The 24,963-nt window shown below is 37.6% G+C and overlaps 1 protein-coding gene across 3 annotated transcripts in view; it reads right to left on the bottom strand.

The window, feature by feature from the left end:
- GRID1 (glutamate ionotropic receptor delta type subunit 1) overlaps positions 1–24,963 on the bottom strand; it is a 539,323-nt gene that overhangs the window by 214,014 nt on the left and 300,346 nt on the right. For all 3 annotated transcript variants that reach the window (XM_065670830.1, XM_065670832.1, XM_065670833.1), the window contains one exon: positions 19,765–19,970. In XM_065670830.1, the coding sequence (XP_065526902.1) occupies positions 19,765–19,970 (206 nt within the window). The remainder of the gene's footprint in view (positions 1–19,764; positions 19,971–24,963) is intronic.

Here is a 24,963-nt window from a genome sequence, read left to right as displayed (position 1 = left end):
GTGGAAAAATTTTACTCAGTAGTAATGCAGCCAACCCACAATGATATTGAAAAGCTTTTTTTATGCAAAATGGTTCCAAAATCTATAATAATTCAATACAAAATAGTAACAATCAAAAGGATTTCCCTATTACAATATATGACAGGATTTCATTGTTTATTGCATAGTTACAATAGGGGAAAACCTAACATTGCTCAACCCTAACCATCCTATGATTCTGTGATTGTCTCAGATCAACAGATTGAATTGTACTGTGTCATAAAGGCATTTAGTGACAGGACAAGTGGGAATGGCTTTAAATTGGCAGAGGGGAGATTTAGATTAGATATTAGGAAAAATTCTTCACTATGAGGGTGGGTGAGACACTAGAACAAGTTGCCCAGAGAAGTTGTAGATGCTCCATACTACGAAGTGTTCAAGGACAGGTTCTACGTGGCTTTGAGCAACCTAGTCTAATGGAAGGTGTCCTTGCCCATGGCAGGGAGGTTGGAACTAGATGATCTTTAAGGTCCTTTCCAACCCAAACCACTCTATGATTCTATTACAAGTGTAAAATATCCTCATTTATATTTCTTAATTCCAACAGATGCATTCCTTTGGATTCATGCCATTATGACCTGACAAGAAAATCAGAGAAAGAAAATCAGAAAAACTTTTCCAGATTTTCACAGAAAATCTGCAATGGGCTCTGCCTGTTAGACAATTAATGTGAAATAGTGATAGTTTGTATTACTCTTTTGTATATTTACAGAAATGGCTTTTGAGAGTGATTAGTGAAAACAAAGGGAAATATTTAATTTTTTCAGGAGCAAGTCATTGCTTGCAGTCAAGAAAATGCAAGAGATTATTCTTTAAATAGCCTACAAACTCAATGTATTAAAGAAATATAAATTAATTCTGGCTTGGAACATCACACATTCTAGGACCTTACCACCACAAGGGAAAAGAAACCATGTATTTATCCTCTGGCATTATATAATCTCAAATGTTAAGCACAGAATTGTAGAGGGGGCTGAGCTCTCATGCAAACTCATCTGACCCCAGTATTCTCCCAAAAATATTTCTAGCGTTGGAACAGCAGAGTTTTACATAGGTAGTATATGCAGAGAACAGGAAGAGGAAAGCAAGGTCAAACTCAAATGAGGAGACGGGCAGCAAATCTCTGGCTACCTTAGCTGCCAGAATTCTAGATGAATAGACTACTTAAACCTTTCCAGAAGCCATCCTGAAAAAAAAAAAAAAAAAAAGGCAGGAAATGCACAAAGACAGCCATTTTGATATAGTTCCCTTGCACATAAAAGGAAAAGTAACAGAGCTGGAGGGAGCTTGCATGGGGTTTTCTTCAATAACATTTTGACATTCTTCAGAAGACTCAGCTGTTGAGTGGAAATGTCACTACTTGAATGACGGCAAGACAAACGTGGCACTACGCTATTTCGTTCTCTCTCTCTCTCGTCTCACATACAGATTATGTTAGCTTGCCCAGCTTTTTAAAAGACAAAGCCTATTCCCTTTCCTTCATTCATGTGCAGCATCAAGGGAAAACAGCACAAAATTGAGGGAAAATGTGCACAAAAAAATGTATGACAGGAGAAAAGTGGTGCTTCACAATCATTAGTTGTCCTCCTAACATTAACACACTATATGAAAATAGGTCACACTTGATAACTGAAGAATTTGTTGATTAAGAAAAAGGATTTTCAAAGCATTGTCAAACACTCATTATATGTATAGTTCAAACCCGAACTATGACTCTCTTCAAACAAACATCTGACTTGCCCAGTCATCTAAACTATCCACTCACTTAGCTTGTTATGTTCTCGTTATTTTGCTGTCTGGTATCTTATGAGTGTTACTGGCTTTTATCCTCACATTTTCCTGTGAGAGGAAGGAGTTATCCCTGAAATATCCATATAGTTATATCTACTGCAAATAGAGTCTCCATCTCCCTAGTCTTGATTTAGAAGATAAGCATCTATTTTAGGACTGCTTATATTAACAAGCAAATAATGAGCATTAGCAACAGCAGTGGCATACATGCTATGTTTTCCCACACTACACTGTCTTTATTAAAACACAGTTGAACCATTTCTGCATACTTATTCTTTAAGCTTCACTGAGTTGTTTTGAAAACTTCAGTGCCATAGTACTTTTTTAAGTCACACTTCTTTTTTTGTTTGTTTGTTTGTTTATTCATTTGGTTGTGGGCTTGTGGTGTGTGGGTTGGTTTTTGTGGGTGGGTTGTTTTTTTTTTTTTGTTATTACAAGTCCCCATTGCTAGCTTGCTTGATTCTTCCACAAGCAAGTGACAGTGATAAACAATGAAATCCAGAGCCCTTGGAAAGCTGCTCTATCTTGGCAGGAACACTTTGCTGAAGTAATGACAATTCCGATAAACAAGTAGGCAGATTCATTTGCAAATCATTATCAATGAGCTGAGTGGGAAATTGGGGGGTGCCATTATGCTGTAGAGCAGCTCACCAGCCTCTTAACTGTTCACCTACACCCACTGTCAGTGTTCACCGCTCCAGTGATGTGGTAAAACAGATGGACCTAACAGTTCACTTTGAATTACAGAAGTCAACATGAAAACTTTAGCAGATTGGGAGTTGTTTTCAGTTTTTTTTCTTTTTTGTTGTTGTTGGTTTGGGTTTGAGGTTTTTTGTTTGGTTTTTTTTTTTTTTGGCGGGGGGTGGGGTTTTGTTGTTGGATTTTTTGGGGGGGTGTAATTTATTTTATTGTATTTTATTTTAATTTTTATGCATTTTTGGCCAAGGTGAAAAGAATTTACTTCAGCTTTATACTTAAGCAAAGCATCTTGATAAGGCAATTGTTTAACTGGGTTGTTACCTCCCTGTAAAGATTTATGTGTACTCTAATTCTAATTTTAGATCAGCAACTGAAAAACATATCTCATTAAGTTCCTCTGTAGTTCATTTAACATCAGCACTTCTATTATTTACTTTTAGGAACTCCTAAACTCTTGACCTATTTGTTGCAGCTAGTAACTTTATCACAAATGAAAACATTTGAAAGGGGAGTGAAACAAAGAGAACAAGACATAAAATCTCTGGCTAAAAAAGCTAAATTTAATTTTTTCAAAGTAGCAAAATCCTGAACAAAGATAAAGATTATGTAGGCCATTTTGTGGGAAGATCAATGTGACTGTTATTCTCCTAACATATGAGGCAACCGCTATCAGCAATGCAAGCTGCCCAGTATAAGTACGTTGATATAAACACACTTATAGCTTTCCTACTTAAAAGATTCTAGAGCTTGTGACTCCTTTTCACATTCTTATTAACCACTAAATACAAGTAGCCAACCAGGCCTTTCTTCTGCAGACACCAGGAGCGCAAGGTTCGAAACAGCAAAGCCAACTCTTTAGCCTCAAGTTATTCACAAATCTGCTGACGCTTTGACATTTCCATTCAGCCATTTCATGCAGGCTTGTTTTCCTTTTCGTTGGGGACTGCAACATTCCACAAATTTCATTTAGACATTACAAATAACAGCTTAAGTTATCATTATATGCTCAAGTTATCATTAAGATATGGAGGGGTTTGGGACTAATGTCTGGCTGACTTTATCACTTGCTCGGAAGCACTGCTTATGTTCCCCAAGAGGCCTCTGAGCTTTGTGAAGATGCCAGTACTGGGGTAGCTTTTCCCTGCTCACTCTCATACTCAGGCTTTGACCTTTTTTCATTTTACTCTTTGTGTCTTTACTGTTAGAAAAAAATCAGTGCTAATGAGCCTGAGCAAGGTGGGTCCTTTACGCTCTCTCTGTTCCGTTTGGTCAGCATTGCAAATCCCCTGCATGAAATAACAAATTCCAAGAGGCTTTTACAGGTACAGTTCTCCACCTAGTTTACACTGAAAGATGTCAACGCTATTTGCAAATATCAGTAGAGCACATCAGAAATATGAATGTTCTCAGTGAGCTGAAACTTAACCGCTCTGAGGAACTTGTACTCTTTGGTTCGTTTCTGCTCCAGTATCCCTATTTTCCTTTTCCAGCTGCAGAGAACAAACATTTACTCTCTCTTCTTCCATATTTATGCAGGATCAAGTTCCTGCTTAAGTGACTTACCTGGGTATGGTATAATATGCAAGTTGTGTATGTGTGTATATATAATACATACATATTTTTATATAGTATCTATATTACATAAGCATATATATTTTACTCAAATATGTTTGGTGTTAAATATAACTGTTATTAATTAGCTTTATTAAGTAATTGATTATTAATCTATTTTTACGTAGATATAGATAATAAAAGCTACATGGGTGAAAATCAGATGGGTAATATTATTTTAAAGGCTTTTAAACACTAACCACAAAAAAATAGTATTCTTATTCAAATCCAGACATACCTTTTAAAAAAGTATAAAACATATTCAAACACAGTGAAGAAGAAAACAACTGAAGATGTAATATAAACTTAAACTATGAGCATCCAAACTAGGAACCTGAGATTCACTTGGTTCTCCAACAGTTTGGGCAGTGCAAACTTCTGAAGAATCTTATGCAAACTCCCTTAAGTTCTTTAAAGAAATACCAAAAAAAGTGGAGGTGCCCTCCCCCGCAGGATCCTACATGCATGAAAACTACCTGGATCTCAATTGCGTTGTTTGCAGCAATGCTTCACACTTGAAAGAAGTAGGCAGTGAGAATTCCAGCCATACATTCCCAAAGTATTAAGAGGTCTTGGCATGAAGACCTTAAGGTCCAATTTTTATCACAATTTTCTCCCTTTGGTATTTGTTTTTAGCACTCTTGCACAGCACACATTTCCAAATTGGACATTTCCACTGGTTATTTGTCCAGGATGATGTAAGCATCTTATTTACATGATGGCACTTCCAGTGCTAGGGTGCCTTTTGGTTATGCAAGCTATCAGGGATGAGTCTGACTTGAACTGCATAATTTTAAGTATTCATAACTGTATTCAGGCCAAAGTGCTCTATTTGCTAGATTGGTCTGACTTTAAATCAAGATGTGTTCTTGACAATGAGTTTTAAAATATCTTGAAAGTCAGAACAGTTTCAAAAATTAATTCTACAATATTATACTTTTTATTTTGTTGATTGTGTTTTGTTTTAATATTATGTACATCACGAAATATGCTCAATACTCTTTAATAATTTTATGGGAAAACATGTTGGGGAACTTGCAATATTTTCAAGTCAATATACTTTTATTAAACACACAAAGTCATTGTAATATTTCAAGGCTTGGCCTTTTTCCCTTTTCAGTATTATCTAAAAATAATTTTATCAAGAGTTTTTCCCTTGGAAAGTTGGAAGCAAAACACAAATTATATGTCAAGACCAATCACTCAAGGTGCTTTCCTAAAGTGTGTCCTTGGAATCCAATTGCTATTTGCACACACATTAATAAAGTGCAAAGCTTTTAAATATGATTGCTTCAAGTTGAATGGATGGGTCAGTGCCAAACAAATTGATCTCATTCACAGAACATGGTCTATAGCAAACTATAATTCCATTACAATGAAAGGGCTCAATTCAATAAATAAAATACAGATTTTTAAATTTACCCTAGCAGCTCTTTAAATGCTCTGTAGGAATGTATGTGCAAGCTGCATTATTTATCTGGAACTAAAGCAAACACACTATTCAAAGAGAATTTTAATATTTGACACAGTGTGGGGGGGTTAAAGGCTGCATGTCTGACAAAAGCATCATTGGAGTGACAAGCCCATCACTTCTGTCAAATGAAACTACTAGGGGTCAGTGGTGGCAAAGACATATCTGGCAGTATCAAACAAAAGGATGACCTTTTGGGCAAGTTCTTGGTTTGACGTTTAAAAGTTCAGCCCCCGTATCAGGTGACCTCAGAAAATTGCTTACTTTCTCTGCAGCCTCATGCCCCAGCTGGGAAAAAAAAGAGGACTAATAACTCTTTACCTCTATATTCTATGCTCTGTAAGGATAATCATTAGGTACCTGTCTCAACACGGAGCGAGCAACCTTGAAAAGTGATCCTTGAAAAAAAGGTGTGAAAATGTATCTTAGTAAAAGCCTGACTATGTAGTGAACAAAAATGATGGCAAAACCAGCAAATCCATGTACAGAAACCTGATTATATTTCTTTCTATGAAAATTTCAGTATGAAGACTTACAATAAGAAGATATTACTAAATTTGAAAATTCTATCAGGAACTATGACACAGAGTTTATGTCCTGCCCCACAGAGGATGCTGTCAGAGCTGCTTTTATTCCCTTAGCACTCATACTGCAAAGTGGTCCAAAAACCTGGAAAAAGGTCTCATAAGGGGAATGTGAAGTAATTCTGCTTATCGATGCTTGGTTCAGTAAAACAAATAATCAACAACAAAAACAGGGAGTAAAATTTCTACTGTCTACAGATACACAGCTTTCCAATGGTTGGAGGACAGCACACCAAGAAAACTGCATATCTGATAAGAACTGAAAGACAAACAAGCAACCCTTAATTTTTCACTCTGGCAACTATTCATCCAAAAAGATGCCCAGCCCACAACAAAGTACTGTCACTGCCAGCCTGTCTCTTCACTCCATACATACAGTATGGAGCCTTCCAGTCCTTGGTACCTTTGAAGATATAGGCCACACATTTGTCATTATAAGAATTAGAAGATCTTATATACCTTTACAGTAGTTTCTTCTTACCCCGTTCCTCTTCTCTGAGGGCAGAAAGTATTCCTTTCTCACAGTCTTCCTGGCTCTATATGTATCATTCCATTCTCCCTCTTCCTTATACCTGCAGATCCTTTAACACACAGTTCATATGCACGGCCTTGAACTTTCTCTTCTGAGCTAAGTTCTTTTCCTTCGGGCTTCTACTTTCTGCACTTAAGTGAAACTGTTTCTACTGACATTCAGTTTTCTTAGCCAAACTTTAAAATTGTTACTCTCTTCTCTTTGACTTGTCAGATAGATGATCACATTTCATTTTGCTAAACTTCTGCTTCCCAGCACTTCTCTCCTGGGTTTCCTCCTATGCCACTCTTTTAGCACAGCTTCTCCAGGGGACACTTTTTGTGATATCCCCTTCAAGTTGCCAAGGAGCTCCCCACAACCATTCACTCCTCCTTTTACACTAACTTCATCCAGTGAGCAAAACAGCAAAAAAGAAAAAAAAAAAAAAAACCCACTGCCATTCACATGTTGATGAGTCCTGATCTACTTCTCTGTGACACATTTTTCATATTCTATTGAGTCTAGTTAGCTTGCTTTCTGGATGCCCTCATAAGCTTGATGTGGATAATGAGATTTCTCAACCCTCACCCTTCAGGGAAAGGAAATCCTTTTCCTCAGTCAAAATGGACAGCCAGAATATTAGACCTACCAATTTGGACTACAGTCCAAGTGTCATCTTTGACTCTCATTTCTTCCTAAACTGGTCAACCAGGATAAGCCCAAAGTCTCAGAGATTCATTAGACATAACCTTTCTTATAAACAGTTCTTCTTAACCCTCTCTAACGCTAGAACTCCTTTCTCAGGTTTGATGACATTACATATTGATTACTAAAAATGTTACTGTAGGCTCCTCTCACACCTCATTGAAACTTCTACTACAAAGAGGATTTTGGCCTCAGTGTTAACCCTCTTCACCTACCCGTATTTAAAAAAAAATAAAAATCCACAAATGTCTTATATTTCCTTATTTAATTTTTCCCCCCTTTTCAAATGCTAATTTCTAAGATCCCGGTATGAAGACACTACCTCTGTCATTGCACAACATTCATCATCAATCCCTTTTATTCTCCAAATACCTCTATCTGTTCCACCTTGCATGCTGTAAATTCTTTGGGGATATATTCATTTAGCATCTAGTAAAGCAACATTCCAATTCATAAGAAGACACTCAAGCATACTATTTACAATAGCACCAGTACTAAAAGCAGCAGTAGAAAAAATAATTATTAGCATAGACTGTACTCTCTTTTCAAAACAACTCTTAAACCCCTGGTAATTTTTAAGATACTTGCCACTCTCAAAGTACAAAGGTAAATGAAATGACACATCATGCTTTATGTTGATGATATACTACTGTATTCGTTTGACACAGAACATTCTTTGCCTGAGGAAAAGACGATCTTATTGCACAGTTGCCACACTGTCTCAAGTTATAAGCTTAATTTAACCAGATCTAACTGTTTGCCCTTGATGAACAGGGTACCCAAACATTTCTTCCCTTACATTTCCAAAGAACTCCAACAAGGCTCTATTTTAGATATTTCAGGGAGCTCTACACCTTAAACTGTGAAGACTACATCAAGAGGAGTGTGACCAGCCGGTCAAAGGAGGTGATCCTGCCCCTCTTCTCTGCTCTCATGAGACCTCATCTAGAGTACTGCGTGCAGTTCTGGTGTCCTTAACATAAAAAGGACATGGAACTGCTGGAACAAGTCCAGAGGAGGCCACAAGGACAATCAGGGGACTGGAGCACCTCCCATATGAAGACAGGCTGAGAAAGTTGGGGCTGTTCAGCCTGGAGAAGAGAAGGCTGCGTGGAGACCTAATAGCAGCCTTCCAGTATCTGAAGGGGGCCTATAGGGATGCTGGGGAGGGACTCTTCATTAGGGACTGTAGTGATAGGACAAGGGGTAACGGGTTCAAACTGAAACTGGGAAAGTTTAAACTAGATATAAGGAGGAAGTTCTTCACTCTAAGGGTAGTGAGGCCCTGGAATGGGTTTCCCAAGGAAGCTGTGAATGCTCCATCCCTGTTGGTGTTCAAGGCTGGGTTGGACAGAGCCTTGGGTGACATGGTCTACTGTGAGGCATTCGTGCCCATGGCAGGGGCGGTTGGAGCTAAATGATCTAAAGATCCTTTCTAGCCCAAACCATTCTATGATTCTATGACATTAGCATAACATTTAGTGTTTCCTACATACTGGACAGTACTACATCAGCAACACTAACCCTTGCACCTATGCTATGCACTGCCTGCCCAACATAAAAGTAACTTTTAGGGAAAAAGAGCATCAGTCCTAGGACACCTTTTTTGGGATTAATCTTCTCAAACCAAGATAAATCTTGCCTAAGCTTTTATCTCACACACAGACAGCACTGCACTGTATGCTACAAGCAATTAGTGAAGGCTTAAATCATTTTACAAATAAGTTTGAAACTAAAAATAACTCTTAGGTAAATATAATTTTATTTCACCTACTAAAAGTGATTAAAAACCTCCTATGAAAAGATGCAAAGCAGGTGAAAATTCTTACTAGCAAGTATTACTCATCCCCTACTACAGAAAAATGGCCTCATTCTATAACCTCTGAAACTACTAATGAAATGACTCAGTGATTTTCTTAATCCAGAGCACCAGCTCTAGAAGTGCATTTTAGGGGAGAGACGATTAACTGATTGTACAGAGCCCTGTACTCCAAGTCAATCCCTGTGCTTAGAAACTCTTGCAGATGTGTCAATGGAAAAAGTCAACGTGCAGTGTTGAAGGTTCAAAAACTGAATAATTGCAGCATGTATTTTATAATCTTCAAATTCAAGCTACCCTAGCACAAGATTAACAATTTACTTAATTTATAGAAAAAAATGTAAAACTGGAAGATGGCAAATAGCATTTGCATGGTCATTACTTCTTCTGTTTTTATAAGGCAGACACATTTTCTCATGTACCTGCACTGTTTGTGCTAGTGTCTTACAATAGTCAAATACATAGTGATGAAATGCAAATGCAGGAGCATATTCTAAAATTAATCATCCATAATTAATTTGTAGTCTCTGATTTCTGGTAAATTATACCTAAATTGCAGAAAATTATCTTTGCTAGGAAGGATAAAGTCATCTGCAGATTTGCAGTATTTTAGAAAAAGATTTTACATATATTTATGTATTATAATGACCACAGATATGTCAAGATATTTAACTTTCTGTGACATTAAAAATACACACATATAAAAGCTTTATCTTTAAATTGCACAGTACCCCAAGAGTCAATAGAAAAATCTGAAGATTATTAAAAAAAAAAACCAAAATAAACATGAGGGTGTAGGTTGAAGTGGGGTTAGTTTTTTGTAGCCTAAGATTTTAGTGCTCCCTGAAGAGCTGTCCTTCATTAACTCTTGCAAAGGCTGAAACTGGGTACTATTAAAGACAGTGCTAGAGGAAATGAATTGCATGTTGCCCAGTGCAACAGTTCTGTTTCCAAGACATTAATAACTCCTCTCCCTTCAAAACCACCCCCATAAATACAACCTCTCCTGACAGCGAGAATCCCCAGATCACAGGCTGGCTTGAGTTGGAAGGGACATTAAAGATCATCTAGTTCCAATTTCTCTGCCATTGGCAGGAACACCTTCCACTAGCCTAGGTTTCTCAAAGACCTGTCCAATCTGGCCTTGAACACTTCCATGGATGGCACAGCCACAACTTCTCTGGGCAACCTGTGCAATTGCCTCACCACCCTCACAGTAAAGAATTTCTTCCTTACATCTAATCTAAATCTCTTTCATTTCAAAGCCATTACCTCTAGCCCAAATACCCTTGTAAAACATTTTTCAGTTTCCTTGTAGTCCCCTCTTAGGTACTGGAAGGCTTCTATAAAGTCTCTCTGAAGCCTAATCTTCTCCAGGTTGAACAAGCCCAACTCTCTCAGCCTGTCTTCATAGGAGAGGTGCTTCTGCTCTCTGATCATCTTTGGGGCCCTCCTCTGGACTCACTCCAACAGGTCCATGTCCTTCTTGTGTTGCGGGCCCCAGAGCTGAACACAGTACTCCAGGTGGTGTCTTCTCATGAGAGAGGAGTAGAGGGGAGTAATCACTTCCCTTGACCTGCTGGTCTCACTTCTTTTGATGCAGCCCAGCATATGTTTGGCTTTCTTGGCTTCAAGTGCACGTTGCTTGGTCCTGTTGAGCTTTTTGTCATCCAACGCCCCCAAATCCTTCTCCTCAAGGCTGCTTTCAATCCAGTCTCTGCCCAGCCTGCACTTGTGTTTAGGGTTGTCCTGACCTAGGTGCAACATCTTGCATTTGGCCTTGTTGAACTTTATAAGGTTTGCCTGGGCCCACCTCTCAAGAATATCGAGGTCCCTCTGAATGATATCCATTCCCTCCAGCCTGTCAACTGCACTACATAGCTTGGTGCCATCAGCAAACTTGCTGAGGGTGCACTCAATCCGACATGTCCATGTAAAAAATTAACAAGTTAAACAGTTACCAAATCCTGACATTAAATTTGTGCAGAGAGCTACTTCTGGAACATACTGTATTAACGTGGGGCTACCCTGAAAGGAGAAACCTATGAACCACGACACAGTGATACCGTAGCACGAGCACCTGCTTCAACGACATGGTTGCTAGTCTCTGCATCCTATTGCCTTCCACTTTACAGACTTGTCACCTCTATCAGGGCCATCCCATGTGAACAGGCTTACCTTGCACCATGCTGTTAATTTCCACACTTAACAGAGAGATTGAGAAAAGATAAAAATATAATAGGTAAGAAAATTAACAATTTTCAGGACTAAAAAAATGAATGAAAAATAACAAAATAAAAATTAAGGAAGCTCATGAAACAATGTAAAATTAAAATATTTCAACAATTTTTTTTTTTTTTTTCAAACAGATATTCAGCACAGCTTCCCAACATCCTTACTTGTGGACAGAAGTAAATTTTTCAGGAATTGAGTCATGTTTTAGCAACTGAACACCTGTAGTGAAACAAGAACCCAACAGTATAATGAGGAGTAACTATTTGGAACAAGAGGAATGTCCAGTTCCTGAACATACAGATTTAACAATATTAAAAAATAAATGGTCCTCTATGCATGTGTTCAGTCATCAGATTCAAAATATGAACTGAAAAATTTAGTTCCTTCAGACCATACATACTATTAATGACATTGAAAGACTTAGTAAGTGGCATGGTTTTGGCTGGGATAAAGTTAATTTTCTTCCTAGCAGCTGGTGCAGTGCTGTGTTTTGGCTTTAGTCTGAGAACAATGCTGATAACACACCAATGTTTTTAGTTGCTGCTAAGTAGCACTTACGCTGGTCAAGGACTTTCCAGCCTCTAATGCTCTGCCAGTGAGAAGGGGCACAAGAAGCTGGGAGGGAGCAGAGACAGGACAACTGACCCAAACTAGCCAAATAGATAATCAATAACACAGCACGTCATGCTTGGCATGGAAACTGGCGGTAGCTGTCTGGGAGGGGCCAATCGTTGCTTGGGGCTAAGATGGGCATTGGTCAGCAGGTGGTGAGAAATTATACGGTGCATCAGTTGTTTTTTTTTGGTTTGGTTTGGTTGGGTTTTGTTTGTTTGTTGGGTTTTGTTGTTCTGAGTTTTCATTTGGTTGGTTGGTTGGTGGGGGAAGGAAGTGTTATTTCTTTCTAGGCTCATAGAAACTGTGTAATTTTAAGATATAGAATCATAGAATCATAGAATAGTTAGGGTTGGAAAGGACCTCAAGATCATCTAGTTCAAACCCCCCTGCCATGGACAGGGACACCTCACACTAAACCATCCCACACAAGGCTTCATCCAACCTGGCCTTGAACACCGCCAGGGATGGAGCACTCACAACCTCCCTGGGCAACCGATTCCAGTGTCTCACCACCCTAACAGGAAAGAATTTCCTCCTTATATCCAATTTAAACTTCCCCTGTTTAAGTTTTAACCTGTTACCCCTTGTCCTGTCACTACAGTCCTGACAAAGAGTCCCTCCCCAGCATCCCTATAGGCCCCCTTCAGGTACTGGAAGGCTGCTATTAGGTCCCCACGTAGCCTTCTCTTCTCCAGGCTAAACAGCCCCAACTTCCTCAGCCTGTCTTCATACGGGAGGTGCTCCAGTCCCCTGATCATCCTCGTGGCCCTCCTCTGGACTTGTTCCAGCAGTTCCATGTCCTTTTTATGTTGAGGACACCAGAACTGCACACAATACTCCAGGTGAGGTCTCACAAGAGCAGAGTAGAGGGGCAGGATCACCTCCTTCAACCTGCTGGTTACGCTCCTTTTGATGCAGCCCAGGGTACGGTTGGCTTTCTGGGCTGCGAGCGCACACTGCCGGCCCATGTTCATTTTCTCATCAACCAGCACCCCCAAGTCCTTCTCTGCAGGGCTGCTCTGAATCTCTTCTTTGCCCATTTGCTTTCTTTTTTTTCCTCTCAATTGACCCACAAAGCCTCACAAAGCTGCTATCAGTTATTGTTAGAGATGTACGGAACTGAATGCAGGCTTCATGTTTCTCATTAGTTCAACATTCAGGTTCAAAATCTGTTGCAACATTAGTAGTGGAATAAAATTAAATTTAAAAAAATCTAGAATTATTGTCACTTAAACTTACCTGCACTAGTAAAAGAAGTGTCATTTACATGAAGCTACGTAAACAATTCACATAAAGCCATTTATTCACCAGATTATGCTTTCTTTTCTCCCTCTTCAAAATGCCTACAAATCTATCACTGCACATGCAAATTATCATTACAAACATTTTCAGAGATCCCATAGCTTTCATTAATCATAGTGAAACAAAATGTGTGAGAGTTTGTGTGTGGCTTGGGGCTTCTTTTGGCCCAATTGAAAGAACCTGCTTCTACGCCAATTTATCCCATAATGTGAGGCTTTGTTTTCACATAAGTTTTAGCAGTTTAATGAGGTTTGCTTGTTTGATATTGTTAATAATTAATTATAACTATTATTCTCTTTAAGCACAAAGTCTTACTATATTGCAAATGCCAGCAGACAAGATTTTAGCAGAGGAAGAAATAGAAAACCAGAGAAAGATTGAGAAAAAACAAGTCGAGTATGATTTAACTTCAACTATTGAAAGAAGAATGTATTATTTCTACAGTTCTGTTACCAGCATTCACAAATCACTACCATCTCCTTCAACAAAGAAATTGCCTTCTAAAAATGGAAAAGGCATAATATTTTTTTCCCAAATTATTTGCCAGTATTTCAAGATGTTTATAGACTGTCTATAAAGCAGAGATACCGGCTAATATGCTGAACGCTCATGACATAAATAAGAGAGCTGTATGGCAATATGAAATGCCAAGTGCCAGAAAATTATTATTAAACTTTTTTCCTGTTAAATTCTGAAACGTAAAGGTGCTTGCTTCCTGTGGAAATCCATTTCATACAATTCCTTGTGGGTGCAAACTGCTCAAGATGCCATAAATAATTCCTGCAGCTCCAGTCAAGTAATAGCATGTCACCAACTGCAGAGGGGAAAGAAGTCTGGAGCACTGTTCACAAAAAAGTGCCAGCTGGGAGTGCGCTGGGACTAAGGCGCTCAGCATCCTCAATGACGAGGAATGAAGAAAGGTCGAAAATCAGTGTGAAATGGCCCTACCTTAACCAAAAGCAGAATACTTTTTTTTTTTTTTTTTTTTTTTTTTTAAGGAATGAGTCAGAACATTTGACATTAACTAGAGTAAAAGAGAAACAGAAAGCAGTCCTTGCTTTCTGGTGAGGACACAGAGGTGACTGCATAAACAGGACAGAGATAAATTACAACTGTTTAACAAACAGTATTATTCTGGAAGTTTATAGCTTCAGCTCAAATTGGAATTGCATTGATTCAGATAACCCTGCTGCAATGATACAGGGTTTTAGCATCAATTTTTAATGCAATTAATCAGCTCTCTAGTTATTTGATTTTCTTTTCTTACCCTGTTTACTATACTAGGCATGCAAAGAGTTCCTCTTTCAGCCTGTATGTGCAGGGGTATGCATATATACTAGCAACCTTACTGCAGTAAGCTTACTAGCCCTACAGTCAAGATAGACTCAACAAGCAATGATATAATTTTCAAAGACACACCTAAATGGAAGCATTTTTCACTTCAATGCAGCTGCCAAAAAAAAAGCAATGCTGAGTTAAAGGTTTTGTAAACCAAAGAATTCCTTCTCTTTTTAAATCAGGAACCACATGCAACTGTGTTACAGCCTCCATTTTACTGGCTTTCAAAAGTAGAGGTGGCAATACTAGAAAGCAGCATGATTAAGGTCTATAAAGCAACGGATATCACCTATGGTTTCCATGAAAAATCTCATTAAAATACATATTCCAAATTAATTAAATGTGCTCTGCAACGAAGAAAAAAAAAAACCCACCACACCACCACCACCAAGTCCTCCACAGCTAACAGCTACTGCACATTTGTAATAGGAAACTTGAGAAATACTGAACTACAAGATCTCTTCCCCCTTTTGAAATGTACAAAGTCTGAACTTTTTCATACCACGAATGCTTCCTGACATGTCTTCAGAAGGACCCCTGGGTAATCTAGAATATCCTTCAAACTGATTCAGAAAAGACCACTAGACTAAGTTTACAAAGATTTTTTATCTAGTGGATCCCTTCTTGAACACCCTGAAGAACGATGCCTCACTGACCTCTCTTGTCAGGCACTCATATAGAAGCATAGAATCAGCCAGGTTGAAAAAGACCTTAAATAGCACCAAGTCCTTGAGGACTGCCAAGGCCTCCACTAAACCACGCCACTAGGGGCTTCATCTACATGGTTTTTGAACGCTTCCAGGGACAGTGATTCCACCACTTCTCTGGGAAGTCTGTTGTAATGCTGGATCACCCTTTTGGTGAAGAAATTTTTCCTGATACCCAATCTAAACCTCCCCTGGTGCAGCTTGAAGCTGTAACCTCTTGTCCTATCACTTGTTACTTTTTGTCTAATTAAGCTCCCCATTAGAAAGCATTCCTTTTTAATTTTGGGTCATTACTTCTTGTTAGACCACTGAGACAAGGGGGGCACAAAATCACAAAATGGAATATATAAACCTTTAGAATTAGTTTTAAGTAATGTTAAATTTTATGGCTTTGTAATAGTATCAATGGAAAATTACTGAGGTGCATGAGACATAGAACAAAAATAGAGTGCAGGTAGAGAACATACTGAGAATTCTTGTACAAGATAAATCCTTATAGTTGACATAGTTTTAAGAAAAACAGTTTAGAAGAACAGGACACAGTATCTGGGAACGGCAGGTGTCCAGGAGGGGCTACAGTTAAACTAACTGGTAAGTAGGAGGATAGGAGGATTATTGTGTCTCTGGTGCTAACAAACCAATTAAACTGGTATGAGCATCTACTGCGTGTGCTTCAAAGGCTGCCAGAAGTGATGAAGACTGTTGGAAGAAGTAAACGACCCTCAGAGACCACCACCACATTTTTGTATGCATGCGGGGAACTTTCTGGAAAATGACGTAATGTGTGTATGCCCAGGGACTATATAAGGACAGCTTGTGGAGCAACAGGGAGACACACGTTAGGAGGAGCTATCCCCTGTGTCTCCTGGCACCGCAATAAAGAATACCTGCTTGTCAGTTTGAAAACTTTGTTGGCAAGTTTGCTCCTGGAGTTTTCTCCAAATCACCACCCACGATTACCTTTAACAATTCTTCCTCCTCTTATGTTTCTTCTCAAGTATTTATATATATTCCTTTAGGAAGGCTGTATATAGCACATTCCTGAGATCTTTCTTCATGGGTCTTGCGCTACAATCCTTTTATTATTTTTGTCACCTCTCTCTAAACCATTTTCCATGTATTCATGTCAGTATGCAGGGTAAAGCCCTTACTGATAAAAGCAATCCATACAAATATGCCTCCACTACTTGCAACCAAAAAAAATGTCTCTATTGATAAGGTGGAAGAGGCAGGTGAAGTCTTTACAACGAGGGAGACTTATGAGTCTTGGATCCCATGCCTGTGCCAGAACTAACTGAATAACTGAAAGTAATAAATCTCCTTCCCATTTCTGCACTGCTACATTTTCTTCTTTTTTTTTTTTTTCTCTATATATTGCCTTGCAAGGAAACCACATCTTCAAAATATGAAACAATTTTTGCTCCTACATGCATACCTATTACAATTGAGAATTCTTTTGCATATGAACTAAGCAATGGAACCAGGCCAAATATATTGGGGATTTTTGCAGGTGGAGAAGGGAACATTTTTCACAAAATTATTAAGGAGAGACACATTGTCTTTAGATTAAATTTGTTTTAATCCCCAAGTGACCTTTTAATGGAAAACCTAGGGTAGATAATGTTTTTAAAATGCATTTACTTTCTGTTTTTTTTAATAAAGGCTGATTCCATATTTATACTTCTAACACTGAAAAGATTTTTTTCTCTCTATTCTTACAAACAAAGTAATTTTATGGAAGAATAATAAGCTTTGAAAATTTATGAAATGTCAGTAATTTCTGCTGCCCCAAGTTTGACACATGACAGAAACAGGCATTGAGGATACTAAGTCAGTAAAGTGAAAATGATGCCTAAACAAAAATTAAAGAAATAATTTCAAAATTGAGGAATTACAGAATTTCAAAAGTTTCACTGACATGTCAGAGTGCCCTAACTCTGTGCATCCCGTCAGATGAGATCACCCAAGAGATAATCAGGGATGAAATCTGTATCCATATATTTAGCAAGAAAAATGTATCACTTGCAATATTGAAAGAGACAAATCTTGTACTAGCTTCTAATGACTGACATCTGTAACTTTTGCTAAGAAAAATTTGTTAAAACCATTTCCATTACTGTTCATATTCCAGAGACTGTCCAAGAAAATCTCTTGGTTTTGTTTGGCATTCCCCAAGAGTTTTCATGTACAACACCTGTTTTTTATGATTCTATGTTAGTAGCTAATGGACTTTAACAAGATCTAGTTTTTCAGATATTTCTCCCCTGCTACAAAATAGCAGCTCAGCAAAACCAAAAAAACTTAATGAGAAACATCTTTTTCACATGGAGCTTTCCATTTCCAGAAATTAATGGAAACAAAGTTTTAAATCCAATTCATTCTCTTTGTTCTTAAGTTCTTATTTGTAATTTGAGCTAAAACAGAAAAGATTAAAATCAATATACCCAAAATTTAAAAATAAACCGCATTAATTTTCTTCTTGGGTTACTACTTACATATTTTAGAGACATAAATATTTTTCCAAAAGAGAAAAGGGAAAATGTTCCAGAATCTCAAACAACTTCCAAGGTGAGGAGCTGGACTGGTAAGAATATTATTCAGTATATAGCTATACAGTACCTGTAGCATGAAATATTTACTAACTGTGGAAATAAGCAAACCCATCAAACGCCCTTACTGCTGCGCGTTATGAATTATGTATTTCTGTAATTTACTAAGAATACCTATTTCATTTAATCTGAAAGTTGTTATTCTAGACTCTCTGGAATTGTGCTGCAGATAATTTGAGGAATCACAGTTATCGCAAGCCTCCAAAAAATGTAAGCCCAGCCTCTGCTAGTGAAGGAGTCTTCCCTAAACCTTGCACCTCACAGCTTAAGTCTTTTGAGAGTTCCTTTCTAAGATGTAAATTTTCTTTTTATAAAGCTTTTCTGAATCAATTGAGATTCAATATAAGAAGATTGCCAAATAAATTACTTTTCATTTCTGCCCACAGTTAAACTCCTGCAAGGATCTGGAAATATATCAGGATCATTAGCCTTAATGCCTATAATACACACCGCTTAAAGGTGAAGTGAGTAGTAAAACAGTTTAATACATTAGTCCCTACTCTTGAGACCCGCAGGGTCCTCACGGTACATGCACGTAACTCTTACAGACATTTTTGAAGCCTTATGCACTCAAGGGGGACAGACTTTCTACCCAGATTGGGTCTCAGTAAAACATATGTGTTGATGTCTTTTCAATACCTGGTTTGGATATTTTGTTAGGACTCACTGTAAAACTAAGCAATGCGTATTTTTGCCAGAAGCCTACTATGAAGCAAATAAAACCACTGACTGAGCTGCATATAACTTACTATACTTTGAGGGCAAGTACTCCCTGATTCCTCTACTGAAAATCTCTGTGTATGCAAAAACACAAGTAGAATTCGTGTCTGTACTTAGTCTGTCCCAAGCTACCCATTTGCCTAATTTATTTACCACAAAATTTACACTATTGATTTAAAAATCACTGATGAACATAAATGTAGAGAATTTACTTATGCTGATATGATAAAAAAAAACCTTAATGAGCTAGTTTAACTTTATTTTTTTTTTTTTTTTAATCCATCAGGCTTTGATGCAGCAAAATTGATAATTGGAAACAGGCCTCATCCAAAGTTTAATTTATTGGGTCGGTATTATCCCTGGTTAGTTAAAATAAAAAAAGAATTAAAACAACCTACTTCATTGCCAAATTCCTAGCTAATGAATACACATAAACTTATACTGAGGATCCAACTCTCATGCACAATGTTGATACATAAAACATCAGAATAGTTAATCATTTAATATTTAAAAAGCTAGATAAAAACAGCTCATGCTAAAAATTAGCCCACAACACAATATTAATTACAAGTTTGCCCAACAGCTACCTCCCTGCCCTATTTAGCATATTTGATTTCAAGGAACCATTAAGGAAATAAAAAAAATACAAACACATAATTCCTACTTCATACTTTATAAACATCTTTGTGACTCAGCTTGCAAACATCAATAACATGCCATTTTAATATGAATTTGAAGATTTCCGCAGTAAAGATGACTCAGGCACATTATATTTCTTTTCTAATAGACTATAGTAGATGTTCTTGTCACCTGTCAACAGTGATTGAAATCCAGGTCTAAAATGGAAGATGATCAGAAAAACAGAATTGTCCCATAAATCTACGTATTACACCAAGAGTGCCCACCTGGCCCATGCTGTCCCAGTTTGCATTAACCACAAGGTATGCATTACAGGAGTACCTGTTATTCCCGTTCCTGAAATGATAATGATAAAAACTGTGCACTGACCTCATTAATAAAAGTCTGGGCTCCCCGTGGGCTTAGGAGTAAGATAGCCCTTCGCAATGTGTCCCGATAGCGGTTCAGCTCTTCTGTTTTCATGGTAGTGAAAAGGTTGGCAAAGACTCTGCTGATGTTCCTGTCCACTTTTTGTAATGACACATCAAGTCCCAGTCTTGAGGCCTGATCAAGAAATCCCTGCAGTCCACGTATATCTGTAACACAGGAGAGGGGGCGGGGGGAGGGAGGTAGGAGAGGAAAAAAAAAGAACCGCTGCATCAACCTTCACCAATTAGGCAAGTATCTCTAATTAGGTGAAAAAGACTTTATTACTTTTTATTCCTGTACTGCTGTCAGGAGAAGAGTATTCCATCTTCCACAGCCCTCTTTCACAGATAGTGCTCAACAGGGAAACTCCTTTCAATTACCTTTCCCTGGAAAACCCTGAATTTCTCTTTGGAAGAGCCAGTTCATGTATTTGGGTGGCTGTATGTAACTCCCCAGAAGTTCAAGGCCACAGGGCCTAACACTACACAAACAAAAAGACAGTCCAACCCCCGACAATATCACAGTTCAAATGCAGAAATCCAGGAACAGCAGGGAGACTAATCACTCACCCCTAAGCTTCTCTCCTTCCACCGTAACTTGTCTTAACTAAGATTATACCTGCTTTTTCCAAGAAAAAATAACAGTATCCAGAACATACCCTTCCTTTTGACCCCTTTTTTTCCTCTCCTTTAAATAACTTACCTAACCAGGAGTTTACCATTAACCTGTGGACCTATGAAACCACACACAAAGCCCCAGACTATCAGGATATATTGAAGGTTAAAAAACAAACAAACAACAACAACAACAAAAAAAAAAACCCAAAGCTTTCAGTAGGTGAAATGCTGCAAATGAGCACTTTCAAAGCCTGCTCCATTCAACTCTGTCCCTCAACTTCAAGCTGACTGAAAAAAAAAAAGGTTTTTCCCTAATTACATCTGTTAGGACACTAGTATGGAAGAACACACATTTCATATTATGTTCATGATGAAATCTGTTTGTTCAAACTGTGCTCTATCTTAATGACTGTCAACTTTTTCTATAATAAATGTCTGAGGTTTTATTTTGTAGTGAAATTTAGAGCAAGAAAAAGGTCAAAGCTTATAGTGAACCAGGTTGCTTTCAAAATTGACAGTGACCCAATCACAGCTCTACCATGTCATTAGCAGCCCTTAATTTTATGTGAAGCATATATAATTTGCCTTGAATAAGAAAGTTTTTATACCCCTTTTCTCACGTTCCTTTCTCACACTTTTATCATCAAATATCAGCTCGTGGGTGAAGCTCAATGGTGTAAGTCACATTACATTCATAAATCTTACAATAAAACCCACACTTCAGAAAACTTGACTGTAACTCTAATGATCTTTGTTACAAACTACATTGTAAAGACTGGTGGGTTGGGTTTTTTTTTAAATCCTGGAAGTAACCATCTGATTAAATTCCAAGCCTCGATACCACAGACACCATCAAAGCCAGGGGACTGAAAACCACTCTGATTCAAGTCAGTAGCATTCCTTAATGCCCCATCTGAGAGGGTTGTTAGACCATCACCAACCTTGGTGTTGCATGGCCATAGAATATACATTTGAACTTCTCTTTTCTGTCCCTAAAAAACATTGTATGAGACATGATACAAGTAACACCTTGCAAGAACACACCAGTTAAAGAATTAGCTCAGGTACAAGCGCAAGGTATTGGAGCCAACAATGTAACAATCAAACAATAGATCCAAAAGGAAAACACTGAAATTTAGCCTGAGTCGCTTTGTACTTCTATTCAAATATGGGAATGCCTGTTAATATGATAACTTCAGCTTCAGAAAATAGCTCATTTAGAGAGAAACATTAGAAAGGAATAGAAATTAAGCTAGGGATGTGCCAATCACAGAAGACTCTTTACTGCCTTTTTAACTCAAGTTTAGTTGATAAGATTATCATTCCAGCCAGCCCCACCATCAGGAAAGGTGTACTCATGAGGGTTTTGCTGGTGACTTAGGCAAGTCTATAGCAGTGTAATCACACTGACAAATACCTATGAGATTTGCTTATTGTATAAAATCCTGAGTCACTGAGGAAAGCAACGGGTTTATTCTTATGCAGGCATTTCTGGAAAATTCCTGAAGACTTCAGACTTCTAGAACTGCTAAATGTTGCAGATGTGCTGAAATAATGACAGTGACAAACAACTATTGTTTATAGGTCAAAGTATTTTACTGAAGTTGTCAAGCTAAGTTTGGATTTTGCTAATTTAAATTCAGTAAACTAGCATTCATTACTATACCTTTGCTCACTATATGGGTTGATGATACATGAAACACTAAGATTTTTCTTTCAATTATGTTCAGTCCTTCAAAATTACTGCAGTGCCTGACAAGCAGTAAGAAAATTCCCTTTTTTTATAGTTTAGAAATGACTTGTCTTTTTATGCAAGCACCTGAAGTTATCACTGCACAAAGAAAATCTGTTTACAAAAGAGTAACTGTTCTGTGGTTGCTCTGTTTCTTTTGCATTATGTCTCAGCTGCCCTGCTGAACTACTGGGTAGAAATATTGTTGCAGACCAGTGCAAAATACTCGATGCATATGATAAGAATATTTGGTCTTGGAAGGGTATCTTGTATTCCCTTACAAATTTTTACCCCCAAGGAAAACAGACTATTTCCCAGTTCGAAAAAGTGAAAGAATTCAGACTTTTCCCAGCTTGAGAACAAAACAAACTTTGAGATGGAAGAGACTGTCCAAGCTCAAATGTACAAGCACAATCTGTCAGTTTTTCACAGATAGAAGAGAATGTGAATTTATTCAGTGTTGGCAATTAGAATTAACTGCATGGCTGTATCTTCCTGAATGCTGACATGCTTGTTCTTACATGACACTGGGGAGGAGGAGAAGGCTTGGTGGGAATTCAGAGGAGGAAGCGGGAACTGAAGAGAAGTGTTTCCAGAAGTTACTATTTTAGGTGCCTATAGAATGGCATTTTTTCACAAATAATTATTTGCAGCTATTACTAACAGGATAATAATTTCTTAAAATGTATCAGTACATAAATGCACAAACACATGCACATATGCAGGAGCATCTGTTTATAAACCATAATAAATTAGCCTTGGTTTCATTTTATTTGACATATCACATATGAAAGTGAGCTTGATGCCCTCATTTTTTTCTCCTCCATTTAGTAGATCACAAATCCATGCAACATAAAAGAAAAATTGAGCTTTGTTCAATGGCAGCTCAAACAGAAATATTCATAGAAACAGTAATGAATTTCTTTCCAGTTCTCATAATTTAGAACAGTTAATTCTTTATTTTCTTCAGCAGCAAAGGAGTCTTGTAAAATTCAGGTAATTTAATAAAAATAAAGGATTCTATAAATGCTTTTGTCTGTTAAAATAATATACTTTGTCTCTTGTAGTCTCAACAGTGGCCTTTTAATAAAAAGTTCAGATTCTAGCATTAGAGAGTTATCCCGAACTGTTACTAATAAAATAATTTCTTGTGCCCATTTATTTCATACTTTACAGGAAAGTACAGCAAATCCAAACTCAATCACAGTCAAACACTTTTTTCTGAACATCTGACAAATGAAAGACCAGTCTGCTGTACACAACCTACAGCTGTCTCTGCCTTCAGTTTTCTAACTAGTTGCTTTTACTCAGGTGTAGCCTACATTCAACCATAAAAATCACATATTACTATTTTAATCATCTAATTGCCCACCTGATTTTCACATGTTCAACATGCAGAATTTCAGAGACAATATTAGAAAATTTCACTGTAGAGAACATCAGTTTCTTGAAGATGATGCAACACCTGCACTCCAGAAGGAAAATGAATGCACCCTATACAGAAAGCACTCAGGTAAGCATTTCTCTAAAAGTGATCTGTAAAACCATATAATAATTAGATATGTTTATAATATTCCAGTGTCAACCACAACCATGTAAAATTAGGTTGGAATTGGAACTAACTCACTAGAGCTTCATAAGAAAAGCAAACTTCTTACGAACTTTGTATCTCTTCTGTTACCTGTGGCTGGAGAGAGAATTTCTGTGACTGAGAGCCTTCTTCCTAACTGGCCGATACAGCATATGCTCAGGTCTGACAACAGAAAAATGAGGCAATTGCAGAGATAACTATTACAAGGAAGGAAGGAAAGCCTTGATGCACTGTTAAGATATTAATTTTGTCACTTTGACCACAAAACTAATGCTCTCCATTAAAAAAGGGGGCTTATTGAACTATAAGGAATAATAATATGTAGTATTTCCTGCTGGAGGTTAGGCTGGTCACTGCACTGGTTGACTAGAACACAAACATTTAATAATAGTACTAAATGTGGCATTAGCTACCTACATGCTTATTGCCATCTACAAAATAATTCTTTTATTATCTATAATCTTGCTTATATAAAAAAAAGAGTTTGCAGTCTGCCACAGAATTTATCTTTCATAAATTCACACAATCTGATTCTAGGCCTTGACACTAAGCTTTAAGCGATTATTTTTCTGTGAAACAGCTGTGTGGTTGGGCACAGCTGGCCTTTAAGGATGGCTCACTGTAGAAAGAAATTTCCAGGAGGTAGAGCACATTATATCCTCTTTTCAACACCAGTTCCTAACCCCACTTGACAGAGATAGAGGCAGCACATGGCCATGAAACATTTTACTTGGGGTAGAAAACAGCTGGAAGCAAACTGAAGTACCAAGCTGGAGCTGAAGGTAAGGCTAAAGAAGCACCAAGAAATAAAATTCACACATACTTTCATTCTTATCCATCACCAAGTAAATTCTGTGAGGACTGAAGTATTGTCACTAAGCTCTATTTTCAAATGACCTATACTTGCACGTTTTTAAGATGAAAAAAGTAAATAAGTGTGAAAAACAATTAGATCGGGTAGGAATTGCTGGTATTTTCAGTTTTCTCGTTTGCAGATTATAGGTTCTACACTTCATACTTTTTTCCAAGTGTTAGTTTTATTTGAGGACTAGCTTGGTAATGTATTTAGAGTAGTGAAAAGAGTTTGATTATTTTAGTATTTACCCACTTATTCATCTTTTCCAATAAGCACTATCAAGGTATTTTTCCTTGTAATTAAGCTCCAAGAGAAGCCAAAAAATTGACTATTTCTTACCTTTAATACAAAGATACTCTGCTTT

This window comes from Lathamus discolor, chromosome 3 (assembly GCF_037157495.1).
Source record: "Lathamus discolor isolate bLatDis1 chromosome 3, bLatDis1.hap1, whole genome shotgun sequence".
Lineage (NCBI taxonomy): Eukaryota > Metazoa > Chordata > Aves > Psittaciformes > Psittacidae > Lathamus > Lathamus discolor.
This window is presented reverse-complemented; position numbering and strand designations above follow the sequence as displayed.